The sequence below is a fragment of the Bos mutus genome, chromosome 5, assembly GCF_027580195.1.
Source record: "Bos mutus isolate GX-2022 chromosome 5, NWIPB_WYAK_1.1, whole genome shotgun sequence".
NCBI classification, from domain to species: Eukaryota; Metazoa; Chordata; class Mammalia; order Artiodactyla; family Bovidae; genus Bos; species Bos mutus.
The window spans coordinates 92,552,043-92,577,304 of record NC_091621.1 but is presented as its reverse complement, the minus strand read 5'-3'; the positions used below and the strand labels follow the sequence as shown (position 1 = coordinate 92,577,304).

At 41.5% G+C, this 25,262-nt stretch overlaps 2 protein-coding genes across 9 annotated transcripts in view; one reads left to right on the top strand and one right to left on the bottom strand.

Moving 5' to 3' along the window:
- Positions 1–25,262, bottom strand: part of PPFIBP1 (PPFIA binding protein 1) — a 212,123-nt gene that overhangs the window by 107,985 nt on the left and 78,876 nt on the right. The window lies entirely within an intron of this gene.
- C5H12orf71 (chromosome 5 C12orf71 homolog) lies at positions 10,792–12,473 on the top strand. The gene is made up of 2 exons (XM_070370056.1): positions 10,792–11,503; positions 12,168–12,473. Exons 1-2 carry the CDS (start codon positions 11,003–11,005, stop codon positions 12,471–12,473), a joined length of 807 nt encoding a protein of 268 aa, XP_070226157.1. The 5' UTR covers positions 10,792–11,002.

Below are 25,262 nucleotides of genomic sequence, written 5' to 3'. Positions count from 1 at the left end.
GGAATGAAAACAACCATCTGCCATGCATCCCATTACATATAATCTCTAATCATTATAAAAACTTTGCAAGGAAGATATTATTATCTCTAGTTTATGGATGAAGCAAAGCTAAGTTAAAAATGACTTAGATGCTGCTAGAAGTGGCCTGGAACTTGGTAGGCTCTCAACTGGAAATATACACAGTTGTTTATTTTCAAAATATTGAAAAATAGAGGACATATTTTAACAGAGAGGTAGGAAAGGACTATAGGTTCTCTGTATTTGGTGTTACACAAGGCACTTTCAGTCTTGGCCCGAAGTAGGTGTGAGCCTTGATGTTAAGGAATAAAACAAGAAAAGTTATACATTTATGTTTGGCAACTGTACAAATGATTTGCACTGAGTTCTCACTCAAGAAATAAAAAAGCTGATGCTATCATATAACAGCCTGGCCACAGGACACTGGGGAATTCAAGCCACAAATGGGGTTAATAACTGCAATGCTTACTAGAAAGGGATGCTGTAAAGGCTGAATGAGACAATCTATACACAAACTGTTCATACTGTCTGCAATGTTTCAAAATACTTCAAAGTGAACAAGCTAGAAAAGCTAATGATTATTTTAAACCTGTACTCTAGGGCAGCTGGCATTTGAAGAACTAATCAAAAGCTCATATAGTTGACTATAAAGTCAACTATAGTTCTCTTTGATGAAAACTATAGGGTTTTTATTTACCATAATGGCTGTCGCACATAATTTTTCATCAATCAATGATCTTCATGATGGACTGTAAGTACTGTACAGATATTCCCATTCTTGCATAAACTGAATTTAAGACTTTATGTGAACCAGTTGTCTAAATCTTCCAAAAGAGTGGCCTGGGTGGGCTTCCCTGGTGGTTCACTAGTAAAGAATCTGCCTGCCATTGGGACACCGGTTCAACCCCTGGTCTGGGAAGATCCCAAATGTCTCAGAGCAATTAAGCCCATGCATCACAAAAACTGAGCCTCTGCTCTAGAACCCAGTAACCACAACTACTGAGCACCCTTGCCGCAACTACTGAAGGCCAAGTGCCCCAGAGTCCGTGCTCCAAAACAAAAGAAGCCACACCAGTGAGAAGCCCACACACTGCAACTAGAGAAAAGCCCACACAGCAATTAAGACCCAGCACAGCCTAAATACATAAATTATTTTTTTTAAAAAAAGCAAAACAGTGTCCTCATCTAAAGATTCCCACTAGTTCTGTTTCTAGACACTTTGAAGGAAATTTTGCCACTCAACCCTAACAAGAAAGTTAACTAAATCCCAATAGATTAGCTAGAGTATTGTTCCATCTGGCTCTAACAAAACTTTCTTTCAGAGTGTTATCCAAATGAACAAGAGGACAGACCACAGGATCTTCCAGAGTAGCTCTGTCCAAAAGAACTTTGTACAATGTCAGAATTTTTTTTTTTGCCCAGCACAATAAGGTAGCCCACAAGCTACTAAGATTCATTTCAGTTCAGCCACTCAGTTGTGTCTGACTCTTTGTGACCCCATGGACTGCAGCACATCAGGCTTCCCTGTCCCTCACCAACTCCCGGAGCTTGCTCAAACTCATATCCATCAAGTCGGTGATGCCATCCAATCACCTCATCATCTGTTCTCCCCTTCTCTTCTCCTCTTGCCTTCAATCTTTCCCAGCAACAGGGTCTTTTCCAATGAGTCCATTATTTGCATCAGGTGGCCAAATGCAAATGGAGTTTCAGTTTCAGCATCAGCCCTTCCAATAAATATTCAGGACTGATTTCGTTTAGGATTGACTGATTTGATCTCCTCGTCCAAAGGACTCTCAAGTCTTCTCCAACATCACAGTTCAAAAGCATCAATTCTTTGGTCCTCACCTTTCCTCATGGTCCAACTCTCACATCCACATATGACTACTGGAAAAACCATAGCCTTGACTAGACGGACCTTTGTTGGCAAAGTATTGTCTCTACTTTTCAATATGCTGTGTAGGTTGGTCATAGGTTTTCTCCCAAAGGAGGTAGTGTCTTTTAATTTCATGGTTGCAGTGACCATCTGCAGTGATTTTGGAGCCCAAGAAAATAGTCTGTCACTGTTTCCATTGTTTCCCCATCTATTTACTAGGAAGTAATGGGACCAGATGCCATGATCTTCATTTTCTGAATGTTGAATTTTAAGCCAGCTTTTTCACTCTCCTCTTTCACTATCATCAAGAGGGTCTTTAGTTCCTCTTCACTTTCTGCCATAAGGGTGGTATCATCTGAATATCTGAGGTTACTGATATTTCTCCTGGCAATCTTGATTCTGGCTTGTGCTTCATTCAGCCCAGCATTTCACATGATGTACTCTGCATATAAGTTAAATAAGCAAGGTGACAATATGCAGTCTTGACATACTCCTTTCCCAATTTTGAACCAGTCTGTTGTTCCATGTTGGTTCTAACTATTGCTTCTTTACCTGCATACAGATTTCTCAGGAGGCAGGTAAGGTGGTCTGGTATTCCCATCTCTTTAAGAATTTTCCACAGTTTGTTTTGATCCACACAGTCAAAGGCTTTAGTATAGTCAATGAAACAGAAGTGGATATTTTTTTCTGGAATTCTCTTGCTTTTTCTATGATTCAACAGGATGTTGGCAATTTGATCTCTGGTTCCTCTGCATTTTCTAAATCCAGCCTGAATATCTGAGACTTCTCGGTTCACTTACTGTTGAAGCCTCACTTGGAGAATTTTGAGCATTACTTTGCTAGCATGTGAGCTTGCTATAAGGTAGCAATAAGGAGACCTACAGTTCTCATCGCTATTGTTAGTTACAGGTAGTCACCGAGCACTTGAAATGTGATGAGAATGACCGAAGAAGCATTTTTGTAAGTTTAATTTTAATGGTCGCATGTGGCTACCCTGTTGCACAGCACAATTCTGCGGCTTAAAAACAAGACTGTGTGATGTTTTTGTGCCTGCCATTAAACACATGTATCTGTGGCAGAAACTCAATCTAAGGGTTGCTTTCATAGCAATATTGGTTGGTGAAGTGAGAGGAGACATATAGTTCTCACCACTGTTATTGTCGACTAACAATATTCAATATTTATGATGTATAAAGATTCCTTGAAGTTGGTACCCAGCAGCAGCAGCCTGGCTCTAGGGGGCCTCTGGACTTTGGAGGCAGACCTGGGTAATATAAACTGCAAAAGCTAAGACTAGGATGAAAATACACAACTCAGAGGACTGTCTTGAAAATTAAATGACCACACCTGTGAAAGCACCACTGAACTTCGCTAACACCAAAATGCTATTTTCACCACCATCCTTATTTAATTAAGTACATGAGCTTTAATAAGGCTTTATCTGTTTGGGAATGGGCATATAAATAGAATGTAGGAAATTATACCCATCCTCTCCCTAATCCCTCAAGTAAGTTCAGCTAAGAATTCGATCTGGAAAAAGGATATCCTTGTCACAGTAGTTCTTATAAGCAAAATAAACCATGGGGACTTCCTCTTTTCTAAAGAGAATGAACTGCAGTCCATTTAAGTTATATTTATGTAGTCCAAGTAAATCTATATGTTGGTTTTTGTTTCTGAATTGTATTTGTTTCTGTATTGTAAAACAATACATTAATATGTAAAACCACATTACAGCAGCACAAGATAAATAAAACAAATTCAGGACAGTGATCCTGGGAGATGTGGGGAAAGATGAGGATCAGGGAAGGAATACAAAGAGACTTAAGTTTCATCTGCAACATTTCATTCCTTTTCACAAAAACAATGGGTCAAATATGCCAAAATGTTGACTTGACCAAACTTAGTTGTAAGTATTATAGGTATTAGATCATTGACTATAGTATTATCTATTATTTTTCAAAAATTTATTTTGACCTAATTTTAGATGTACAGAGAAGCTGCAAATACAGTATCCATGTATCTTCACCATACTTCCCTTAATGTTAACATCTTAGGCATCCATAGTACAATAATCAGACCAGAAATTTAACTTTGGGACAACACCATTAACTAAAATTAAAAACACAATCGAGTCTCCCCAGGTTTCCCACTCATGTCCTTTTCCCATTCTGATAATTGCATCTAGTTACTTCTCTCTAGTCTTCTGTCCCACTCATGTCCTTCTCCCACTCTGATAATTGCATCTAGTTACTTCTCTCTAGTCTTCTGCAGTTTCTCAGTCCTTCCGTGCCTTTTATGGCCTTGACACTCATTATTTTGTTGAGTATCTCAAAAATGGAGTGTGTCTGATATTGTCTCATTGTTTGGCTGTGATTACACATTATGGGCAAGACCACCACAAAAATGACGCTGTGTCTTTAGTGTACCATATCACAGGTTTGTGGTATCTTTTTATACTGTCAAAATATTTCATAATTTCAAAAGATGAAAAATCAGCAGCTATATTAGTCTCGGTTCTCCAGAGAAACAGAACCAATAGTATACATATGAATGTGTATGTATAGCCACACACACACATGAATGACAAAAGAGGCTTAGTATAAGGAATTGGCTCATGCAGGTTAGGAAGTTGAAAAGTCCCAAGGTGTGCCCTCTGCAAGCTGGCGACCCAGAAGAGACAATAGTGCGGGTCCAGTCCAAGTCCAACGGCCTGAGGATCAGGAGAACTGATGATGTAGGTTCCAGTTTGAGTCCAAAGGGAGGAGAAAACCAATGTCCTAGCTCAAAGACAGTCAGGCAGAGAGAGCAAATTCTCCCTTCCTCAGTTTTCTGTTCTATTCAGATTTCAAAGGATTGGAGGCCAACCCAACTAGGCAGGGGCCATCTGCCTTACTGAGTCTACTGATCCCAATGTTAATCTCATCTGGAAGCACCCTCACAGACACACCCAGGATAATGCTGAACCAAATATCTGGGTGCCCTGTGGCCAAGTCAAACCAACACATAAAATTAACCACAATAGTAGCTTAATTTCTAAGTCAGAAACTTTCCACTTTATATATTTAGGCTCTAAATCCCATCAAGTCAAATGGATTTGAGGAAGCATTCCAATTTTTAAACCTGTCATTATTATTGGCTTCAGTTCTAAAACACTGTAAATTCACCACATACTATCATTTTTAAAACCTCAACAGCTTTATTATAGATGATTCTGCTTCAGGAGAAAAGGTAATGAGCCAGCTATACCATTTAGATAATTGATCCAAGGAAAGGTAGGTCACCAAGTCAAAATAAGGCCCTAGGAAAGAAATGAACATAAGTGGTATTGCTAATGAGGACCCTGAATCCTCTGATTTGTTATCAGAAGTAAAAGCTAAGTCACCTTTTAGAACTGATTACACTCCTCATGTAATCCTAAAAGCATGGCATCCTAAAGATGTGTTGTTACTTCAATGATGCCTTAGGAAAAAATATCAGAATAAATTATGTAATATATAGGGGTGCCCTGGTAGCTCAGACAGTAAAAAATTTGCCTGCAATGCAGGAGACCCAGGTTTGATTCCTGGGTCAGGAAGATCTCCTTGAGAAGGGAATGGCTACCCACTCAAATACTCTGGCCTGGAGAGTAAATAACAAGCAATTAACAGCACTTATCCTTTTTCTGGGGTAGGTGAGAAGGCAAGTTTCAAGAACTTTGAGCTGTATATGAAATATATATGTACACATATGCATTTAAAATGAAATCTATATGTATACATATATATACAAACACACATATATATACTGAGAGATAGAAAGAGTATACCGAGAAATGGCAGCATGTACAAATATATAAGATTTCAAGTTTCCTCTGATGCTTCCCCTGTGTGAAGCTCTTTTCTCTTCAGGATGATTCTATACTTTAGTAGTTTAGGCTGATAAATAATTTTTTCCCACTTAAATGTTTATGTTTAGTTCAAAGCATTCCATCTACATGGGTAATGGTATAGCACACAGCTTCTCCCAGAACTTCACTCCAGCTGCATGGAAAGAAAGGAACTCATGAATCCTTTTCTAGGCTCCCAGTGCCCTGGGAGGCAGTCATAGAGTTTTTATGAAAAGCCAGAGCAGGGGAATCCAGATCTCATCATGCCAAAGAGGAAGCTGAATATTTATTTTAAATCTCATTTTAGCCTGCTCCAAATGTGGATACCACTGCTTGGGGCCAGTCCTGTGGTCTACATACTTAGAATACACAGTTCCACTCAAAGGAGTTTCTTACAAGGCACCAGAACCCAGGTTTAATTTTGGCCTAAGTCCCAGGAATCTTTCAGGGAGGAGGCAGGTGGTCAGCCTCCCGAGAGACAGGAGTGTGTAGAGGGTAAGAGTACAAGCTCTGGAGCCAGACTGCTTATGTCTGAACCCAGGTTCTAGGGTTTATGGTTTGGAGATGTGGGAAGGGTACATAACTGCTCAGGCCTTGGTTCCTTTGTCTGGGGGTGGTGGTGGTGTAGTCGCTGATTCATGTCTGACTGTTGGGACCCCATGGACTGAAGCCCACCAGGCTCCTCTGTCCATGGGATTTCCCTGGCAAGAACACTGGAGTGGGTTGCCATTACCTTTTCCAGGGTGCTTTTGTCTGTAAAACAGGGCAACTAACAATGCTTAACTGATTGGGGAGCTGTGAAGATTAAACAATAAGCACATACAAAGTGCTTAGAATAGGACCTGGCATACAGTATGCTAAGTCACTTCAGTCGTTTCCGACTCTGTGCGACCCCATAGACGGAAGCCCACCAGGCTCCCCTGTCCCTGGGATTCTCCAGGCAAGAACACTGGAGTGGGCTGCCATTTCCTTCTCCAATGCATGAAAGTGAAAGTGAAGTCGCTCAGTCGTGTCCGACTCTTAGCGACCCCATGGATTGCAGCCTAACAGGCTCCTCCATCCATGGGATTTTCCAAGCAAGAGTACTGGAGTGGGGTGCCATTGCCTTAAGTGGCCAGTAAATGCTACAGAGGAGGCTGCTCCTGACCTCCCCAGAATTAACCTAGGACCCCAAACACTCATGGAATGTGTGGCATCTGTGGTCACCTGCCATGTGGCTTCTGTAGAGTATAGATGGTGTCTCCCCAATTCCAATTCTGCCTATTTTTCACACCAGGACATCATAACTCCTGAAACAGACTGACCGAAAACAATCTAACAAAACTTAGAAATTTAACCAGTGGGACTGACCAGGTGGCTCAGTGATAAAGAATTCACCTGGCAATGCAGGAGACCTGGGTTCAATCCCTGGGTCGGAAAGATCCCCTGGAGGAGGGCGTGGCTACCCGCTCCAGCATTTTTGCCTGGAGAATCCCATGGACAGAGGAGCCCGGCGGGCTACAGTCTATGGGTCGCAGAGTCGGACAGCGACTAAGCAAGAGCATGAGAATTTAACCAGTACAACAGCAAAAGCACTGTACTGATACTGAGCAAACATAGCAAACATTAAATATAATCTTGTTAAATGGAAATAAAGAGAAATATGTTTGAAAAAGATCTTTTAGCAACTAATAGATTTCAGTGAGCTCGAGTTCTTTAAGTCAGACCAGTGTTTCTTGGCTTTTTTCCTGTGTGTGTGTGTGTGTGTGTGTGTGTTGAAACCTATGCTTCTTTTTGGATAAATATAAAAACCGTATGGTTTCTTTTAATGCTGTTTGTAACTTGAAATTTTTTTAAAATGTGACCAAAAAAAGTTCTAAGCAATATTAATTTAGGAACATGCTTTTTCAACATTGTAAATCAACTATACTTAAGTGAAAAAACAATTTTTTTTTAAAACATAACATGTACTTTTTCCAAGTACATACGCACTCCATTCCTTGGAAACTCTGGGTGGAAGCCCTACTCCCTTCCTGAGAATCACTGATTGACCCAGAAACAGTACTCCACAGCCCCACAGTTTAGACCAGGCTGGCAGTTGCTGTAACTACATTTGTTAAGATGATTCTACTGTTGGAAAGGTTAATTTCTGTTTAGCCTCTGCAACCGACTGACTGCCTTCAATCCTACATGATCCACAGTTGTCCTCAGAATTTGCACATTTGGGAAGCAGACAATGACAGACTTACTGCCTCCACCCAGAAAGTGCCCCCAGAGATCTCACCAATCCCCTCATAATTCCACGATGCCATTGGGAAGGGGAGGGCAGACCAGGAAGTGCGAGGACCTAGTGAGGTCAGCAGGGGTGTCAGCAGAGGAGGATGACAAGGAAAAGCAAAGCTCCAAGTCTAGAAAAAACCAAGGCACCTCATGTTATTGAAGAGACTGTCAAAGGAGATAAGATAGAGAACAAGGACAACAAGGACAGAGATCCAGGTAAGAGAACTGGTGTAAAATAATACAGACAACCTCAGGAATAAGGCCGAAGCCTAGCTGGGAAGCTCAAAGAAGAATACAAAGGTCCTCAACAATGCCTTCCTCCATACGTGTCCACATCCATCTTCACGTTTTTTCCTTCTAACATCGGGAAATAAACAAGTATTATTACAATTAAGCCCCCTGCCCATGCCACGTATCCCACCCTTACTCTCCGAAAGCAGCAGCCAACCTTTTAAGTTTTGAAACTGTCCCTCAGTACTGACTGTGCCCCTCTTCTGTATTTGGGGAGTGGGTGCAGAAACTAAGCTGACCCCTGCCTCCTCCCTCACTTTCTCACTCAGACACAGATGAAGTAAAGTCTAGGCCCACTGTTACCACCTCGTCTCCTCCCATCCATTTCTCAACCCAGGGCAAACCTACTGCTTCTATTCTCATGAAAGCCAACCAATAACATTCATGCTGTGCCAAATGCACTGGAAGTTTTGTTTTGTTTGCTTGTTTTCATCATGTTGAGCATTCAATATACTTTGAGTTAACCAGAAGAATGCCTAATAAATGAAACCACTACCTGACTATGTGCTCACAGGATAAAAACCAAGTTCCCTAACAGGGGTGGAAGGCTTTCCATGATCTTGGTGACCATGATCTTGGTGACCCTGTTTACCACTTCATGCTTGAGCTCCACCCCACACCTGGCTGTTTCTCACCTGGGAGTCCCTGCTCACGTGTCCCGTCTGCTTGTAAGGTCCTCTACCCCAATTACTCCCTCCTTTTCAGCTAACTTCCACACCCCACTAAATACTGAGATCAGAGGGAATCTCCTCTGAAAGGCTTCTCCTGATGCCCCCTCCTGGATCTCCACACTGGCAGCACAAGGTACCTCCTTCTGTTCTCCCATGACATTAGTTTTAAGTTCTGCTGCTGCAGTTACCATTCTGTCCTATAAAAGGCTGTTTATGTCCATTTCACCAAACAGGTTCTAAATTCCCTCAAGACAGGAACCATCCTGCGCACCGACATGACAAGAGGAAAGGAACTGTCATGGCATTTGTCCTTCTGCCATCGAGAGGGAGTCTCATCAGCTGAGTTGATGAGGGGATGGGATATTTTGGGAGCAAGGCACTGGTTCCTATAGCTTTCAATTCCTTCCTTCTCTCTTCCCACACTTCTGACTACAACTCGGGTCCTTCTGTTACCATGGTAACCAACAGTCCCAGAACACAGACTTCTGGCAGTTGGACTTTTAGCTACTGAGACTCAGGACCTGAAGGATTTTTCAAGTCCCCAGTTTATGGCTCAGGAGTTGGCAGCACCCCTCTCATGTGGGCAGCCACCAGGGCAGAACATTACCGAGACTACAACAGGTGCATGCATGTGCGCATGTGTATTCCTACCCTCTCCCCCGGTTTCTACGGGACATCATAGACAAAGTGCCATCAGATGGTGGAAGGATGCGCAACTAAATGCCTATAACCTTTCTGGGAAGCAACTTGGTATCAACCATTAGGAGCCTTTAATACATTTGTGGTCTTTGATCGACTAAACCCACCTATAAAAACATAAAGGGAGACACAAAGATTTATTAACAAAGGGTTTTACTGCAGATGTGTCTATTAAAGACAATAACTAAGTCATTAATAATAAAGTGGTTAAAATAGACAGAATAGCCATATACATGTTTAATGTAGGTTGTGCCATCAGTTCAGTCAGTTCAGTTGCCCAGTCGTGTCCAACTCTTGGCAACCCCATGGACTGCAGCACGCCAGGCATCCCTGTCCATTACCAACTCCCAGAGCTTGCTCAAATTCGTGTCTATCAAGTCGGTGATGCCATCCAATCATCCCATCCTCTGTCGTCCCCTTCTCTTCCTGCCTTCAATTTTTCCCAGTATCAGGGTGAGTCAGTTTTCCAGTGACTCAGTTCTTTGCATCATGTGGCCAAAGTATTGGAGCTTCAGCATCAGTCCTTCCAATGAATATTCAGGACTGATTTCCTTTAGGATAGACTGGTTTGATCTCCTTGCAGTCCAGTCTGCCTGCAGTGCAGGAGACCTGGGTTCAATCCCTGGGTTGGGAAGATTCCCTCGAAAGGGGAAAGACTACCTACTCCAGTATCCTGGCCTGGAAAATTCCATGGACTGTATAGTCCTCAGGGTCGCAAAGAGTCGAACAGGACTGAGCTACTTTCATTGTCACTTTCAGGTTGTGCCATAAAATATAATAATCTCAGTTTCAACTGATATGACTTTCATATCTACATATACACATGACGGTACATATATATATACACATATATAATTGTATACACATAAGTACATATAAAGAAAAAGAAAAGATTATAAGGAAATCCACCAAAATGTTTTCATGATGATTATCATTATCTCTGGACAGGGGAATCACAAGCATATTTGTTTTTATCTTCATACTTTTTTATATTTTTCAAATTTTACAGCATGATCATTTTTCTTTTATGATACAAGTTTTTTCAACTGTAGTAATAGATGATAGGAGGCATCCAGTGAAGATGCTTAGTGGAGAGGGTTGTATTGAGCAGGTTTTTAAAGGGAGAGGGCCTCTTTTGTTCTTCATTGGAGATTGTAAAACAGATGAACTTCTCTCAGAGTGGGATAGTTCCAAATAGAAAAGAGAACGGATAATGTTATTGGGTAAGTACCATATTACCCTCCTCTTCTCCCCAATCCCACTTAGATTTTCTCTTTTGAAGATCCCTGGGATGAGGGAGACCTGAGATTTGAGCCTTCGAACTCCATGGTGCACTCATTCTCCAGCAGCTCTGAATCAAACCTGAGTCTCTCTGTGGGCTATTTCCCCTGTGAGGACACCCTCTCCTGTGAGGACACCCTCTCCTGTGAAGACTCGTCTTCTGAAGGTCCTTCAATGCACTTTGTCCCTCCTATCCAAGGGTCATGGCGGACTGAAAACACAGGAAGGCTCCTAGCGAGACGAGACCAAATACAAGATGACCCAGAGCAGTTCTGCAAACTCAGCATCACCCTGGCCTGGGATGTTGACATGGCCTCTAACAATTCAGACTCGACCACTAACTGTGACCTAAGTGGAGACAACAAAGACAAGCACCCCAAAGAGAAGACACAGTTGACTCTCAGCAAACTGGATGGTCTTGTGCAAAAGCTTGAGAAATTTCTAGAGAACCAGAAAGATGACAAAGATGATGACTCTGTGTTCCCTGAATCTGCTCAGGAGGAAGACTCCCAGCTGCCTAGCAGCTCCCTTCCAGGTATGGCTCAGGTTAGTCATCAAGAATATGGTAGCTGTCAAGACTTGGCCAAGTTCAACCCACTAGAAAATGAAGATGTCAACCAGTTTCCACAGATTCATCCAAGGCTTCAGAACCAGGAGCTTGCTAAGGTGAGCAGAGAAGCGCCTCACAGGCAAGCACAGGACGGGCCTAGTGGAGGGTCCAGGTGGGAACGCATGGAGCATTACTTCCCACTATAAAAGAGATAGAGCAGAGGTGAAAGCAAAACACCGAGGAGCCCTGAGACAGAAGAGGGTAGGAATGTAAAGACAATGATTATGACCAAAATACGAGTGTGTATGTGTGTGTGTGTAAATATTAATGAGTACTGAAATTGAGCATATGTAGCTGGGTTGTGTATTAGTCATTCAGTCACGTCTGACTCTTTGTGACCCCCATGGACTGTAGCCTGCCAGGCTCCTCTGTCCATGGGATTTTTTAGGTAAGAATACTGGAGTAGTGGGTAGCCATTCCCTTCAACAGAGGATCTTCCTGACCCAGGGATCAAACCCAGGTCTCCTGCACTGCAGGCAGATTCTTTACCATCTGATCCACTAGGGAAGCCAGTTAAAGGATCTGAGCTCCCTACATGGACAAATACTGACTCCACTGTCGTCCAGGTTACACAATATCTAACACTCGTCTTCTTGGCAGATAATAAGCAAGGCAACTGGCAGCCAAGGCACAGATATTGCAGAGATCTCCTCAGTCTTATCAGGTCCACCAGAGAAGGAGGACACTCACTCCAGCACAGGAGCCCTCTCGTGTCTGAACTTCGGGTGGGTCTTCCGCTGGCTAAGGCCCCAAGTCCGCTCCTCACTTTTGGGGAGAGAGGATCCCAAGGAGGCCAATGAGCGCCCCCGTGAACTGGCACGAAAGAAAAGATTCTCTTACAGAAGCAAGAGAATCCAACCTCAAGAATCCTTCGAATTAGGACACCCCATACCACCAGATTTTTAAACTTTTTGATAGTCCCTATTCTACAATCCCCACAAGTTGTTTTTCCCAATAAACAAAATATATATTCTTTTAAAGAATTTATTTATGTATTTTTGGCTGCCCTGAGTCTTCATTGCTTTACAAGGGCTTTCTATAGTTGTGGTGAGTGGGGGCTTTTCACTGCAGTGGCTTCTCTTGTTTCAGAGCATGGGCTCTAGGGAACACAGGCTTCAGTAATTGCTGCGTGTAGGCTCAGTAGTTGTGCTTCATGGAGTCTAAGGGCACAGTCTCAATAGCTTAGTTGCCCAGCAGTATGTGGGATTATCCCAGGCCAGGAATCAAACCAATGTCCCTTGTATTGCAAAGTGGATTCTTAACCACTAGGGTACCAGGGAAGCCCTCCAGCTGACTTATTATTTAAGAGATAAAGCCATGTAAACACATGACTATAAAGGGTTATGGCAAGTAAGAGTATGCACATGGTCCATATTGAATACTAAATAACCAATTCAACAAGAGTAGGTTGATTTTAAAAGGTTTCATATATGAGGTTCTTTGAGTCACAGATATGGTTAGTCTAAAATGGAGGACTTTATAAATTGGCATGGAGTTAAAGTATGCAATCCTGGCAGGTTATACATGACAGACACTGGCTAGGATGTTGTCCCAGGAAAGAGAATACCATGGGAAACGAAGAAATAAAAAAATCGTGCATTTTTAGCAATTCATGCCCATGGTTACACCCTGAGTCTCTGCACAGCCGACTCCTCACTTTATCTACCTCTGAGAAAATTTTCCATTCAGTTAGCTCACCTGAATGCCCTCCTTCACCTTCAGCTGCTCCCTGACTTCACCAAGACTTTGAGTTCATTACCCCATGAATTTCATTCACTTCCTTCCAGGAGCAGACTTTGCCCCTCCTTCCCAAGCCATGGCACATCCACCACATCCACGGGCACTGACAATGACTGCCCTTTTCTTTTCCCAGATCTTTTAATCTACACTCTCCAAATTCCCCACTAGAACAACAGTCTTCCTTCTCTCACAAGAGCCAACACACAAACACAGAATTACCTTCTCTACTTTCAGGAGGATTCCCACAATGCCTTCTCAAGACCCACAATGCCTGAGGCACTCATCCTTAGAGACACTGCTCCAGGGTTGCTAAGAGGCCAAAAGTGATTCTTCCAGTTGACATGGTCAACTTTACGTAAGCTGTCCCCCAGTCCCCACCTTCACACCATGACTTGTATGTTTCAGCTCTCTTGATATGACTATTTTACCTATAGACTCTGACCTCTTGAAGACAAGCACCAGGTTTTGGTTTTTACTGCAAGATCTTAACAGAGTCTTCTATAGAGTGCTGTATCTCTATATAATCATTTTAAGGTCTGAATATATTCTATTTCTCTTTTTTCCTGCATAATCATAATGTTTTTAAAAAATGAAATACAATAGCTTAGACTTGCTACTCCTTAAGTTACAAAAGTTACTGGTCAGCAGGATTAAGAGTAGAAAAAGAGGGTTGTGGGAGATAGGAAGAAGAGAAAATAGCAATCCGCAGAAGGTCAGGGGAGGCGGTGACCTACAGACTGAAAACACTAAAGCCAGAAGAATTTAGCAACTATTACTAATTTGATGGAGAAGGCAATGGCACCCCACTCCAGTACTCTTGCCTGGAAAATCCCATGGACGGAGGAGCCTGGTAGGCTGCAGTCCATGGGGTCGCTAAGTCGGACATAACTGAGCAACTTCACTTTCACTTTTCGCTTTCATGCATTGGAGAAGGAAATGGCAACCCACTCCAGTGTTCTTGCCTGGAGGATCCCAGGGATGGGGGAGCCTGGTGGGCTGCCGTCTGTGGGGTCACACAGTCGGACATGACTGAAGTGACTTAGCAACATTAATTTCAAAATTTAATTCAACAAATATACATGGAGCCTTATTGTTGCTTTAGATGAGACACTAGAATACACCTAAAAGAAAGATGACAACTCCTACCATCATGGAACTGTAACCAGTCTTACTGTCTGCTCAATTCTTTATTAAATAAGTCAACCTCTAAGAAAAACTCACCCCAAGTGAACTACTGTAAGATTGCCCACATTAATAAGAAGCCCTGTTCATTCGTAAGATTTCCAACATATTAGTGTTTATTCCCAACATATTAGTGTTTATTCCAATAATTAGTGTTGTATAAACCTGTTTGAAAAGTATGAACCCACCTCTATGACTCAAGATACAAGCCTTTATAATAAATATTCTTTATAAAAAATTGCAATTCCAAATATTCTTTGAGATTGTTCTGCTACATCTTAGAAAGTGAGTCAAAGTGTTTAAAAACAGGAAATATTTCAGTACCTCCTCATTTATTATAGTGTCAAATATGCTATGAAGCTCTTAGTTGCATGCCAAACCAGGACCAGGCTCTCTGCTCTGTGTTGTATCCAAGGGACTGGGGCTGGAGGAGACTACTACAAGGCTAGAGTACTGAGAGCAAATTTGGCATGGTCATGGAGAGACTCTTACAGTCATGGAGAGACTCCATGCAGAAACCTCAAGACTCTAGGAGAATGACTGTGCTTGCCAGGCAATGTGCTCATCTACTTGCTTCAAGTGAACTTGTGATAAGGCTTGTGATAAGGCTCAGATGCTTGAATTAGCAAGGTTTTACCTTATTCATATTCTAGACTCTGTAACAACACAGTAATACAATCCAGCATGCAGGGTAAGAAATTATCAAACAAATATAAGGAGTATTCAGCTGTCTCCAAACACAGAATTAGGATTGGTTAAAGTAAATTTCACAGACCACCTCATGCCACACCAATTTCTCACTCAGCAAGATCTCAACAAGAGAAAAAGGTATGTGATCATACCATACCAGCAAAGTAGGGGCAAATCACTTTTCCAAACTTCAAGAACATGACATGAAAATGCTCAAAAGGAGCATGGGGTCCAAGGTCTACCTGATCACAAAATAATGTCCAAAATCCTCTTACAAAACAATGAAAAGAAAAACAAAGCAAATTATAAATGAATTCATAGAGTTCTGGTAATGACCCCAGTATTCAAGAATAGTTTTGTTTAGGCAGGAGGGATAGTTAACAAGCTTCAAAAATAGGTCTTTTCATCATGAACTGCAAACAAGAGAACTGATACTGGGTACTCGCTAATCTCAAGATGGATGGGGGGGTTTTCAATTGCAATGTCCAGAGTCAATCTTTTCCTGCTTCCACTTACTACCTCAACAAAGAGAACAACACTTTGCTTTCAAAAGTGAAATGAGATCCTCATCAGATAACACCAAGTCACTGAGTGAGCTGGTCATGAGCAGGGTAGGTATAAAAGCTTTAGGCTAATTCTTGAAAGAATTCTAAGTCTAGATCAAGGAATCCCCCCTCCTAAACAATTTCTGTTTACTATCTACCTTTCACAGGAATTTCATGGTTGAGATGCCCATTTGATTTCAACTAACGCGCCTTTAAAGAACTATTATGGTATAAAGAATATTTTCAGATAGGAGGGCAGACATGAAATATCTTTTCAGATTGTGGCCATTGAATGAAAATTCATCTCATTATCAATTGAATGCTCTCAGTCTAGAAGGAAATCAGAAAGGTGATTTGTTTTGCTGTTCTTCATCTGTACCAACAAAGATTTATTATTTTAAGGGCAAATCCCCCAAACTAAAAGACACACCTTTCTCTCTCTCTCTCTTTCCTAGAACTTTCTTCCTATACATCTACTCACAAAATAAAACACTTCTGACACGGAAAGTAATAATACGTGTTTGGATGGTTGTTTTTGAATTTCACTTTTGTCAGCTCCTCTGCCACCTGTCTTTGGGGTCTAGATTTTTTCCAAACAGGGATGGGGGTAAAAAGGAGAGATTTTCTTTAGTAAAGTAACTTTCAAAAATTCAGTTACTACCATATTGCAACCACCAACCTGGTCACTGATTCACATAACGATCTAAGATGAATGTTAAAAACACTGGATGAATGACTGAGTGTTGGGGAACAAGATACCCACATGCTCCTGAAGAACTACCCCACAGCTCACTTATTAAGGGGATTGGGTACCTGTACAATGAGAGGTCCAGTGAACACCAACTTAATCCATTGATTAACTCTCACATACGTTCTAAAGAGAAGCAGTGTATTCTTCCTAGCACTGTTGAATCTGAATCTAGTCATTAGGAAACCAACACTCAGATGAACCCAGATTGAAAGACACACTTTGATACAAATGTTTTAGACTTCTCAAACATGTTAATGTCATGAAATACAAAACAAGAACAAACAAAAAAAGGAGGGAGACAAGATAATTCAAAAAAGACAAAAAGAGGTCTGACAACCAATTGCTATTTACCATCCTTATTGAATCCTCCAAAGCTACAAAACTATGATAAAATATATTTTTTAATCATTGGAGAAATCTGAATGGGGGCTATATATTATGAACTGCTTTCAAGCAGTTCAGGAAAAAAAAATACAAAACAGAGAACGTGAAAACAAAGATGGAGTTAAAAAAAAAACTCCAGTAAGTAGGGAATCCAGATCTCTGTTATTAAAGTATCATATTTGCTGTGCCTGTGTGATGTGTTAGTTGCTCATCATGTCCGACTCTTTGCAACCCCATGGATTGTAGACCACCAGGCTCCTCTGTCCATGGGATTCTCCAGGCAAGAATACTGGAGTGGGTTTCCATTTCCTTCTCCAGAGGATCTTCCTGACCCAGGGATCGAACCCCACGTCTCCTGCATTACAGGCAGATTCTTTATCATCTGAGTTATTAGTGATAGTAACATCTTAAAGATGTGCATATTTAAATCATTAATATTTTTCACTCTAAGCAAAACTTAGGTATTGGTTTAATTTCTCAAGTGATATAAACTGGGCAATTTTTTAATGTGGATTCATTCATCTGACACTTGCCTTTGAATTCACTACTGGCCACAAGGAATTTACAGTCTCATAGGCTAATAAATATTCATCCCCTAAGTCCCTCTAACTGTAAAAAGACAAACTGGAACAGTTGAAGAAGATTAGCATCTAGGCATTTTTCAAAAACATTGCAAATTTGAGGAGTTTATTTAGCTTTTGTAAGAATGATGTTTGTCCAATGTAGACCCAGGCTTTCTGCCTTCAAATTATCACAAATTTTGGAACTTCCCTGGCAGTCCAGTGGTTAAGACTTCACCTTCCAAAGCTGGGGGTGTGTGTTCTATCTCTGGTTGGCGAGCTAAGATCCCACATGCCTGATGGCCAAAAGACCAACATAAAGCAGAAGCAATATTGTAACAAGTTCAATAAAGATTTTAAGAAATGGTCCACATTAAAAAAATCTTTTAAAAATTATCTTAAATTTTAAGGTCTGGATAGCTCATGTTTACTCTCCAAAGAACTTCTTGAGCATTTTCCATGTTTCTCACAGATCAAGAAGAGCTTGCCACTTATAATACTATAATAACAATTCCTACAAACTGCTGTGACATTTCATTTTGAGTGGTGCTATATTCTTCTGCTTCTTCCAATGTAAGAAGCAACATAAGCCTAAAGTCACTGTATAATGCATTGAACATCCTGAGGGACTTTAGAGAGCAAAAGAGAGGGCTACCATAGTCTTTCTTAATTAACCTTTTATGGAACATACTTTTCATATGATTAAAGTTTAGATGTTCTCTTAAACAAATGCACATATTCATATATAAACACTTTGCAAACAACTGAGAAAGTTCAGAGACTCCCTAAACCCTACACATTCAGCTTCACAACCAAGTTCTTAAATAAAACTTGCTGGCTTCGAGTCCCAGGTCCCCCACTTATTTGTGGTAGATCCTGGGAAAGTTACTTAAATTCTCTGGGCTTTCCATTTGCTCTATAAAATGAGACACTAATAGTACTCACCTCAAAGTGCTGCAGTAAGGATTAAGTAAAAGTGCCTGACACCTAGTAAATGTTGACAAATTTTAGCAGCTGCTCTTGCTGTCTTGTATTTCCTTTGTTTTAAAACTGTGCGTGGCTCCTAATGACTACAGCATGAAGTCCATGCCATTACGTTTCTTTACAGCAGATTATGCTGCGCTTTCCCAGTCTTAGTTAACAATGCTCCTCCCTCAGCCCTGCATTCCCCGCACTACTTGTCCCTGTACTTATTCCTGCTGTTGCTCCCTGTACTTCCCTGCCTCAGTGCCTTTGTTCACAAGGTTCCCTCCCCTTGGAACCGCTCTAACCACGCTCTTCCTTCAGTCTACCCTGCCACCTACCTACTCCCAAATGCACCCTTTAAGGCTCACATTAAATCCAAGCTCGTCTATGGAACTGAGCAGGTTGAAAATAAGCCTCACCTTCTTTTGTGCGACCATCACTACCTGCAGTAAAGTAAGTGTATAATTTATCCTGTTTTACAGAAATGTGCTTCCACATTTTTCATCCCAGTAGACAAAGTCCCTGCGTTCTGCTTATCTTTTTTATGCGTCAAAGCCCCTGGCCCAGTTTCTAATACATAGTAGCTCCACGATAAATATTTGGAATATTTGAAATGGTTAATCTGCAGGAAATAATTGAAACAGATAATATCTGAAATTGAATGTAATTTCCGCACACATAAAATTTCACTTGCTTCTACTTTAATCAAGCCCAGTCCCTGGATGTTTATATTGGGGGCTGTGGAGTGTGGCCGAGTGTAGGTGTTCCCTGAGTGGAAAAGCTCAGTTCTGTACAACAGACAAAGCTACTTAATAAAAAGGCAGCCACAGCTTTTTACTTGCCTTAGTAGAAACTGAGGTCTAGCCTCTCCTTTTTATTTTAAAGACATTTCAAAGCTTCCTGTTTTCTCTAGATCAGGGGTTCTCAACCTCTAGCCTGAGGACCGGTACCTCTCTTCAGATCAGCAGAAGCATTAGATTAGAAATCAAGTACACAATAAAAGTAATACACTTGAATCATCCCCAAACCACCCCTCACCCCACCCCCTGCTCCCTGGAAAAGTTCTCTTTCACCAAATTAGTCCCTGGTTCGAGAAAGTCCTGTAGAACAGGAGCACTGTTCTACATAATATTTAGATACACTGACTCATTCAAATATGTTTACTGAACATTAACATGTGAGTCTACTTAGGGAGAGACTGATATCTTGCCAGACATAGCACAGGGGCTGTGTTTGAGCTAGGGCTGAAAGGAAGAGCTGGGTGAAGGAGCAGGCAACACTATGCAACGACTGTAACTCCTAAAGGCATGGCTGAGTTCCAGTGATGGGTCCAGTTTAGCTTGAGCATGGGTGCAATGGTAAGAGACTGAAGTCTGAGGTAGAGGGATGGAGCCAGGTCACTAAGGAGCTTTGAATTGGTTCTTAGGGGAGAATGGAGTTCTTGAAGCAACAGACTGACATGATCAAATCCATGTCCTAGAGAGAGGTTTTTAATAACAGCAGTGTGGGAGTGAGGTTAAAGTGGAGAGAAGTCGGTATCAGGAATATTAGAGAAAAAAATGCTGCCAGCCTAGCTCCATGGTGAGATGGAAGAAGTCCAATGCAGTTCCAGCTCTTTTTAGTGGTTTTCTCAAAATGGTTGGTGGTATTCCTGTTCCATCCTCAGGCCCAGCTATGATGCCTCCATGCTATACCAGATCCAAGACACTACTCTCTCTGATGGTTAATAAGCCTTTCCATGAGTTAATGAACACAATGGACAGGAAATTATCTAAGTTGAAATGATGCACTAGATTCCTATTGTGCCCTCAGGCACCCAGGCACCATGGAACAGATTTCTCCCGGCTCTTTCGTTTATTTAGTATTCATTCACTTACTGAGTTTATTTAGTATTCATTTATTTAGTATTCATTCACTTTCTGAGGTCCCACTATGTGCTGGCCATTATTACCTTTCATGCCAGGGACAGGAGGATACACAAGAGGTTGTTCCTATTCTACAGGATGTTCCAAGTGCATCAGAGGCGTTAACTGTCGTTTATATTCAACAAAGGGAGTCACTAATTAGCCTTCATTTTACTTGAAGCTGGGATTACCTGGTGGCTCAGATGGTAAAGAATCTGCTGGCAATGCAAGAGACCTAGGTTTGACCTTTGAGTCGGAAACATCCCCTGGAGAAGGAAATGGCAACCGACTCCAGTATTCTTGCCTGGAGATTTCCATGGACAGAGGAGCCAGGTGAGCTACTGTCCATGGGGTAAGCAAAGTTGGACACGACTGAGCGACTAACACTTTCACTTTTTCACTTTTACATGAAGCTATTTAAAAAATGTGTTCTGGATATTGGTTATAGTACCAACTTGAAATACATTTTTACCTTGAATGATTGGCTTTCTACATGAGCTATAAAGCTGAGCTGAGGGAGATTCCTGCTACAATATCTGGGATTATTTTGCTTATATTATACAGTAGATGTTTATGAATTTTCCCACTAGCTAAAATTTATTTGTAACCCCCAAACCATTATCAATGGTGCTTCTGCTGTTGTTCATGGCCATACACAGAGCAGCAAAAAATCTGAGTGCCCACGTGCACAGTCCCAGCTGAGGTTGAACAAGGCAATGCTCTGCCTTCTTGTTTCAGCTCAGCTCTCCTACTACAAACAAGTGTCCCAGGGACTTCCCTCTCAGTTCAGTGGTTAAGACTCCAGGCTTCCACTGATGGGGACACAGGTTTGACCCCTGGTCAGGGCACTAGGATCCCACATACCACATGGTGAGGCCAAAAAAAATTAAGTAAGTGTCCTTTCCATGATCTATCCTGTGTCATGTTTCACACTCACATGCTTTTGGTTGGTGATTTCAGTGTTTAAGATGGTTCCCATGGGGAGGGAGGAGGGAGGAGGGTTCAGGATGGGGAACACATGTATACCTGTGGAGGATTCATTTTGATATTTGGCAAAACTAATACAATTATGTAAAGTTTAAAAATTAAATAAAATAAAAAATAAAAGTTAAAAAAAAAAAAAAGATGGTTCCCAAGCACTTCAGCATTTCTAAGTGCAAGAAAAGCTGTGATGAGCCTGGTAGAGAAAATGCATGTGTCAGATAAGCCTAGTTCAAGCATGAGTTACAGTGCTGTTCATCGTGAGTTCAATGTTAATGTATCAACAACATGAAATAAGGTCCCTTTTAACAGAAAGAAGGTTATGAACTGGTCAGTTGGGAAAACACTGTGACAGGCGCTCACAGGAACCTAAGCCTGTGTATCCCCTAGGAGCAATGGCTCAGGAAGCTCTAATCCAGAGTTCTGGCAACTTTACAGACAGTAACTACTACAAATAACCAGAATCAGCTGGATTTTCAGTGCAAAGAACCAGCCATAACACACTGATTTTTTTTTTTTCCAGCTCTACCTCCTGAGGATTCAGTAAGACCACAAAGTAAGGATGCAGAACTCACTTTCTGCCAAGTGAAAAAAGTCAAATATCACATAATCTCACTTCTGTTGAACCTAAAAAACAAACAAACAAAATGAAAACAGACTCAGAGATAAAGAGAATGAATGGCTGGCTGTCAGAGCAAGGAGGATGTGGAGGTGGGTGGAATAGGTGAAGGGGATTGAGAGGTACAAACCTCCAGTTATACAACAAGTCATGGGGATGTGACACGCAGCATAAGGAATTATGGTCAATGGTGTTATAAGAACCTTGGGGACAGATGGTTCCCAGACTCATCATGGTGAGCACTTCACTGTCGTTGCTGTTGTTCATCTGCTCAGTTGTGTCTGATTCTTTGCAACCCCGTGCACTGCAGCACACCAGGCTTCCCCGTCCTTCACTATCTCCCAGAGTTTGCCCAAGCTCATGTCCATTGATCATTTCACAATGTATGCACATGTCAAACCATCTTGTAAGTATATCCAAAACTAACATTACTGTATGTCAATTGTATTTGAATTTTTTTTAAAGAAATGACAAAAAAGAAAAAAGAAACCACCTTCCGGGTATTGTAACACTTCAGTAGATTTAGTTGGTTTTTTCTGTCCCTGAAGAGTCACTCAGACACAGTCTCCCAAAGAAGGTCAAAGTAAATGGGTACTGGGGGCATTACCGTTTTCTCTTGGGAGACGTCTTGTGCTTAAAGGCCTGATACTCCTTGAAGACCATTTATTTTCTGCTTTATACAATACTTGGTTTTTTGAGAACCCCAATAATCTGAGTGAAAGCTCCCTGAAAGGAGTAGTCTGTGCCAGACTTCAGCTAAGATCAATTTAGACCCTGAAGAACCAAAAAGCCCACTTTTTTAGTCAAATAATCATTCTTTAATTTACAAAAATTTATAAACAGTAAGACTACTTAAGTCCCACCAAATTATGCAAAACTTTTGAGAATGCCCCAGAATCCCACATTTCCCTTGTAAAAGTTAATCTCAAAGCATGAAACAATTTCCCGACATGAGTATACTATACTAAGAGGCCAGACTCTCTGCTCCAGGGATTTCATGCCTTAGATCCAGAAGCATTAATGGAGAGTTCCATCCTGTCGTCTTGACTGTCTCCCTAGGTTGAGATAGTATTTATCTGTTAAACAAAACAGTCATCCAAACAGATCTCTTGAAATGCTTCCAGGCAAGATGAGAGGCCAAGGCAAGGAGGAGGAACAGCAAATCAGAAACCAAGGGCAAGAAAAGCTGGGCCCAAAATAAATATAGTACAAAATGCCCAGAATAGCCCAGAAAGACAGCTGATGACCTTTTCTTTTAAAATCTCTTCATCTCAGTATCAAATGGCACAAGTATCCAAAGCCAAGCATAATTACCACTACAAAGGTAAGAGAATAAAATATAGACGAACAAACAAACAAGAAAAGATGATGGTACAACAACATGTATTTTGAAATACAAACTTAAAACACAGACAACAAACACAATTATTATACCGAACGCAGGAGTCAGTTATCAGTAAGGCACTACACCTCAGTTCCAGGTAATGGCCACAGGAAACTGCCAAGGCTATTTCAAACTCTGAATGCAACGTAATATTTAAAAGGAGATAGAACACTTTCTTTTTGCCTGAAGACTAAATGGATCCTGCTACAATGGCTGTGAACTGCCACACCCCTAATTTAAGTCGCCTCTTGGTTGGGGCATCTCTGGGAGAGGCCAGCATTACAGTACGTAAGGAACACTGAACACATCCTGAGGATCCAACTTCAGTTCTGTGATTCTGACGCACAAAGTCCTGTGTTTATTGCTGTTCAGTCCCTAAGTCATGCCTGACTCTTTGCAACCCCAGGGACTGCAGCCTGCCAGGCTTCCCAGTCCTTCACTATCTCCTGGAGCTTGCTCAAACTCATCCATTGAGTCAGTGATGCTGTCCAACCTTCTCATTCTCTGCTGCACTCTTCTCCTTTTCCTTCAGTCTTTCCCAGAATCAGGGTCTTTTCCAACAAGTCGGCTCGTCCCATCAGGTGGCCAAAGTATTGGAGTTTTAACTTCAGCACAAAGCCCTGAGCTACTAAGTAATGGATTTAAGAATGACTGAAAATACTTATCTCACTTCTTCACTCTCAAAGCTATGGAGATCCTGGCTAACTGAAATTCTGGTGCCAGAACCCAGGTTTCCCCAAAACATCACTATTTTATTTATTTTTATTTTGTATTGGGGTATAGCCCACTAGCAATGTTGTGGTAGTTTCAGGTGAACAGCAAAGGGACTCAGCCAATACATAAACTTGTATCTATTTCCCCCAAATTCCACTTCCATCCAGACTGCCACATAAAATTGAGCAGAGTTCCATGGTCCTTGTTGGTTATCCATTTTAAATATATCAGTGAAAATATCATAATTTTAAACCATAGATCCACTAAAATAGGAGTCAGAACTCCCACCAACCTAATTCCTCCTTAAACACTGATGAAAATACATACCTGAGTGCCATCACAGATGCTAGGGCCTCCTCGTTAACTATGGATATGCATGGCGACTTAAGAGAAACAGATACCACCTTGCAGTTACAGAGCCTGTGCACGCACAAGCCTGCACACACATGCCCCCTACATATTGGTTATTTAAATACGTAAACATTTCCTTCTCTCTGTCAACAGTTACCCTCTTGCGTATCTGGATTAAGGAGAGAAAAAGTCAAAGGCACTGACCACCAGTTTCCCAATATGTGAGGGGAAAAGGAACAACCAAGAATAAATAGATGACTATGACTTCAGCCAGTTGAGACAAGAACTTCAAGCAGCCCTTCAACTCCATCTACTCACGCTCACACTCAGGGATGCTTAAGGGATTCTAACAGCCCAGCTAAATTTCCATTTGATTGCAAAGGTGATCTTAGATACTTCATGAGACAGGGAGAGATTACTAGAGGGAAGAAAAATGGAAAGGAAAAGCTTCCATAAATTTAATGAATAAATTTATTTATGTATTATCTCAGGGTATGATGAATCAAAGAAGCGCAAGACAAAACCACATATGTGACACATGACTCCAAACAAGGTAGCCATCTCCAAGTAGTATTTTCAGAATGTTTAGTACAAATTGTCTAGAATAAGGAATATTTGGTCCAAAATATGTAGTCAGGAGTTAAAAAACTTCAAATCCCACATAATAATTAAAGTGATAGGGACCTTCCCTGGTGGTCCAGAGGTTAAGAGTTCACCTGCCAACGCAGGAACACAGATTTGATCCCTGGTCCAGGAGGATTCGACATGCCTTGGGGCAACTAAGCCCATGCTCCACAACTACTGAAGCCTGCATGCCTAGAGCCTGTGTTCCACAAGATAAGCCACTACAATGAGAAGCCTGTGCACTGCAATGCAGAGTAGCCCCCACTTGCCACAAGCAATGAAGACCCAGCACAGGCCAAA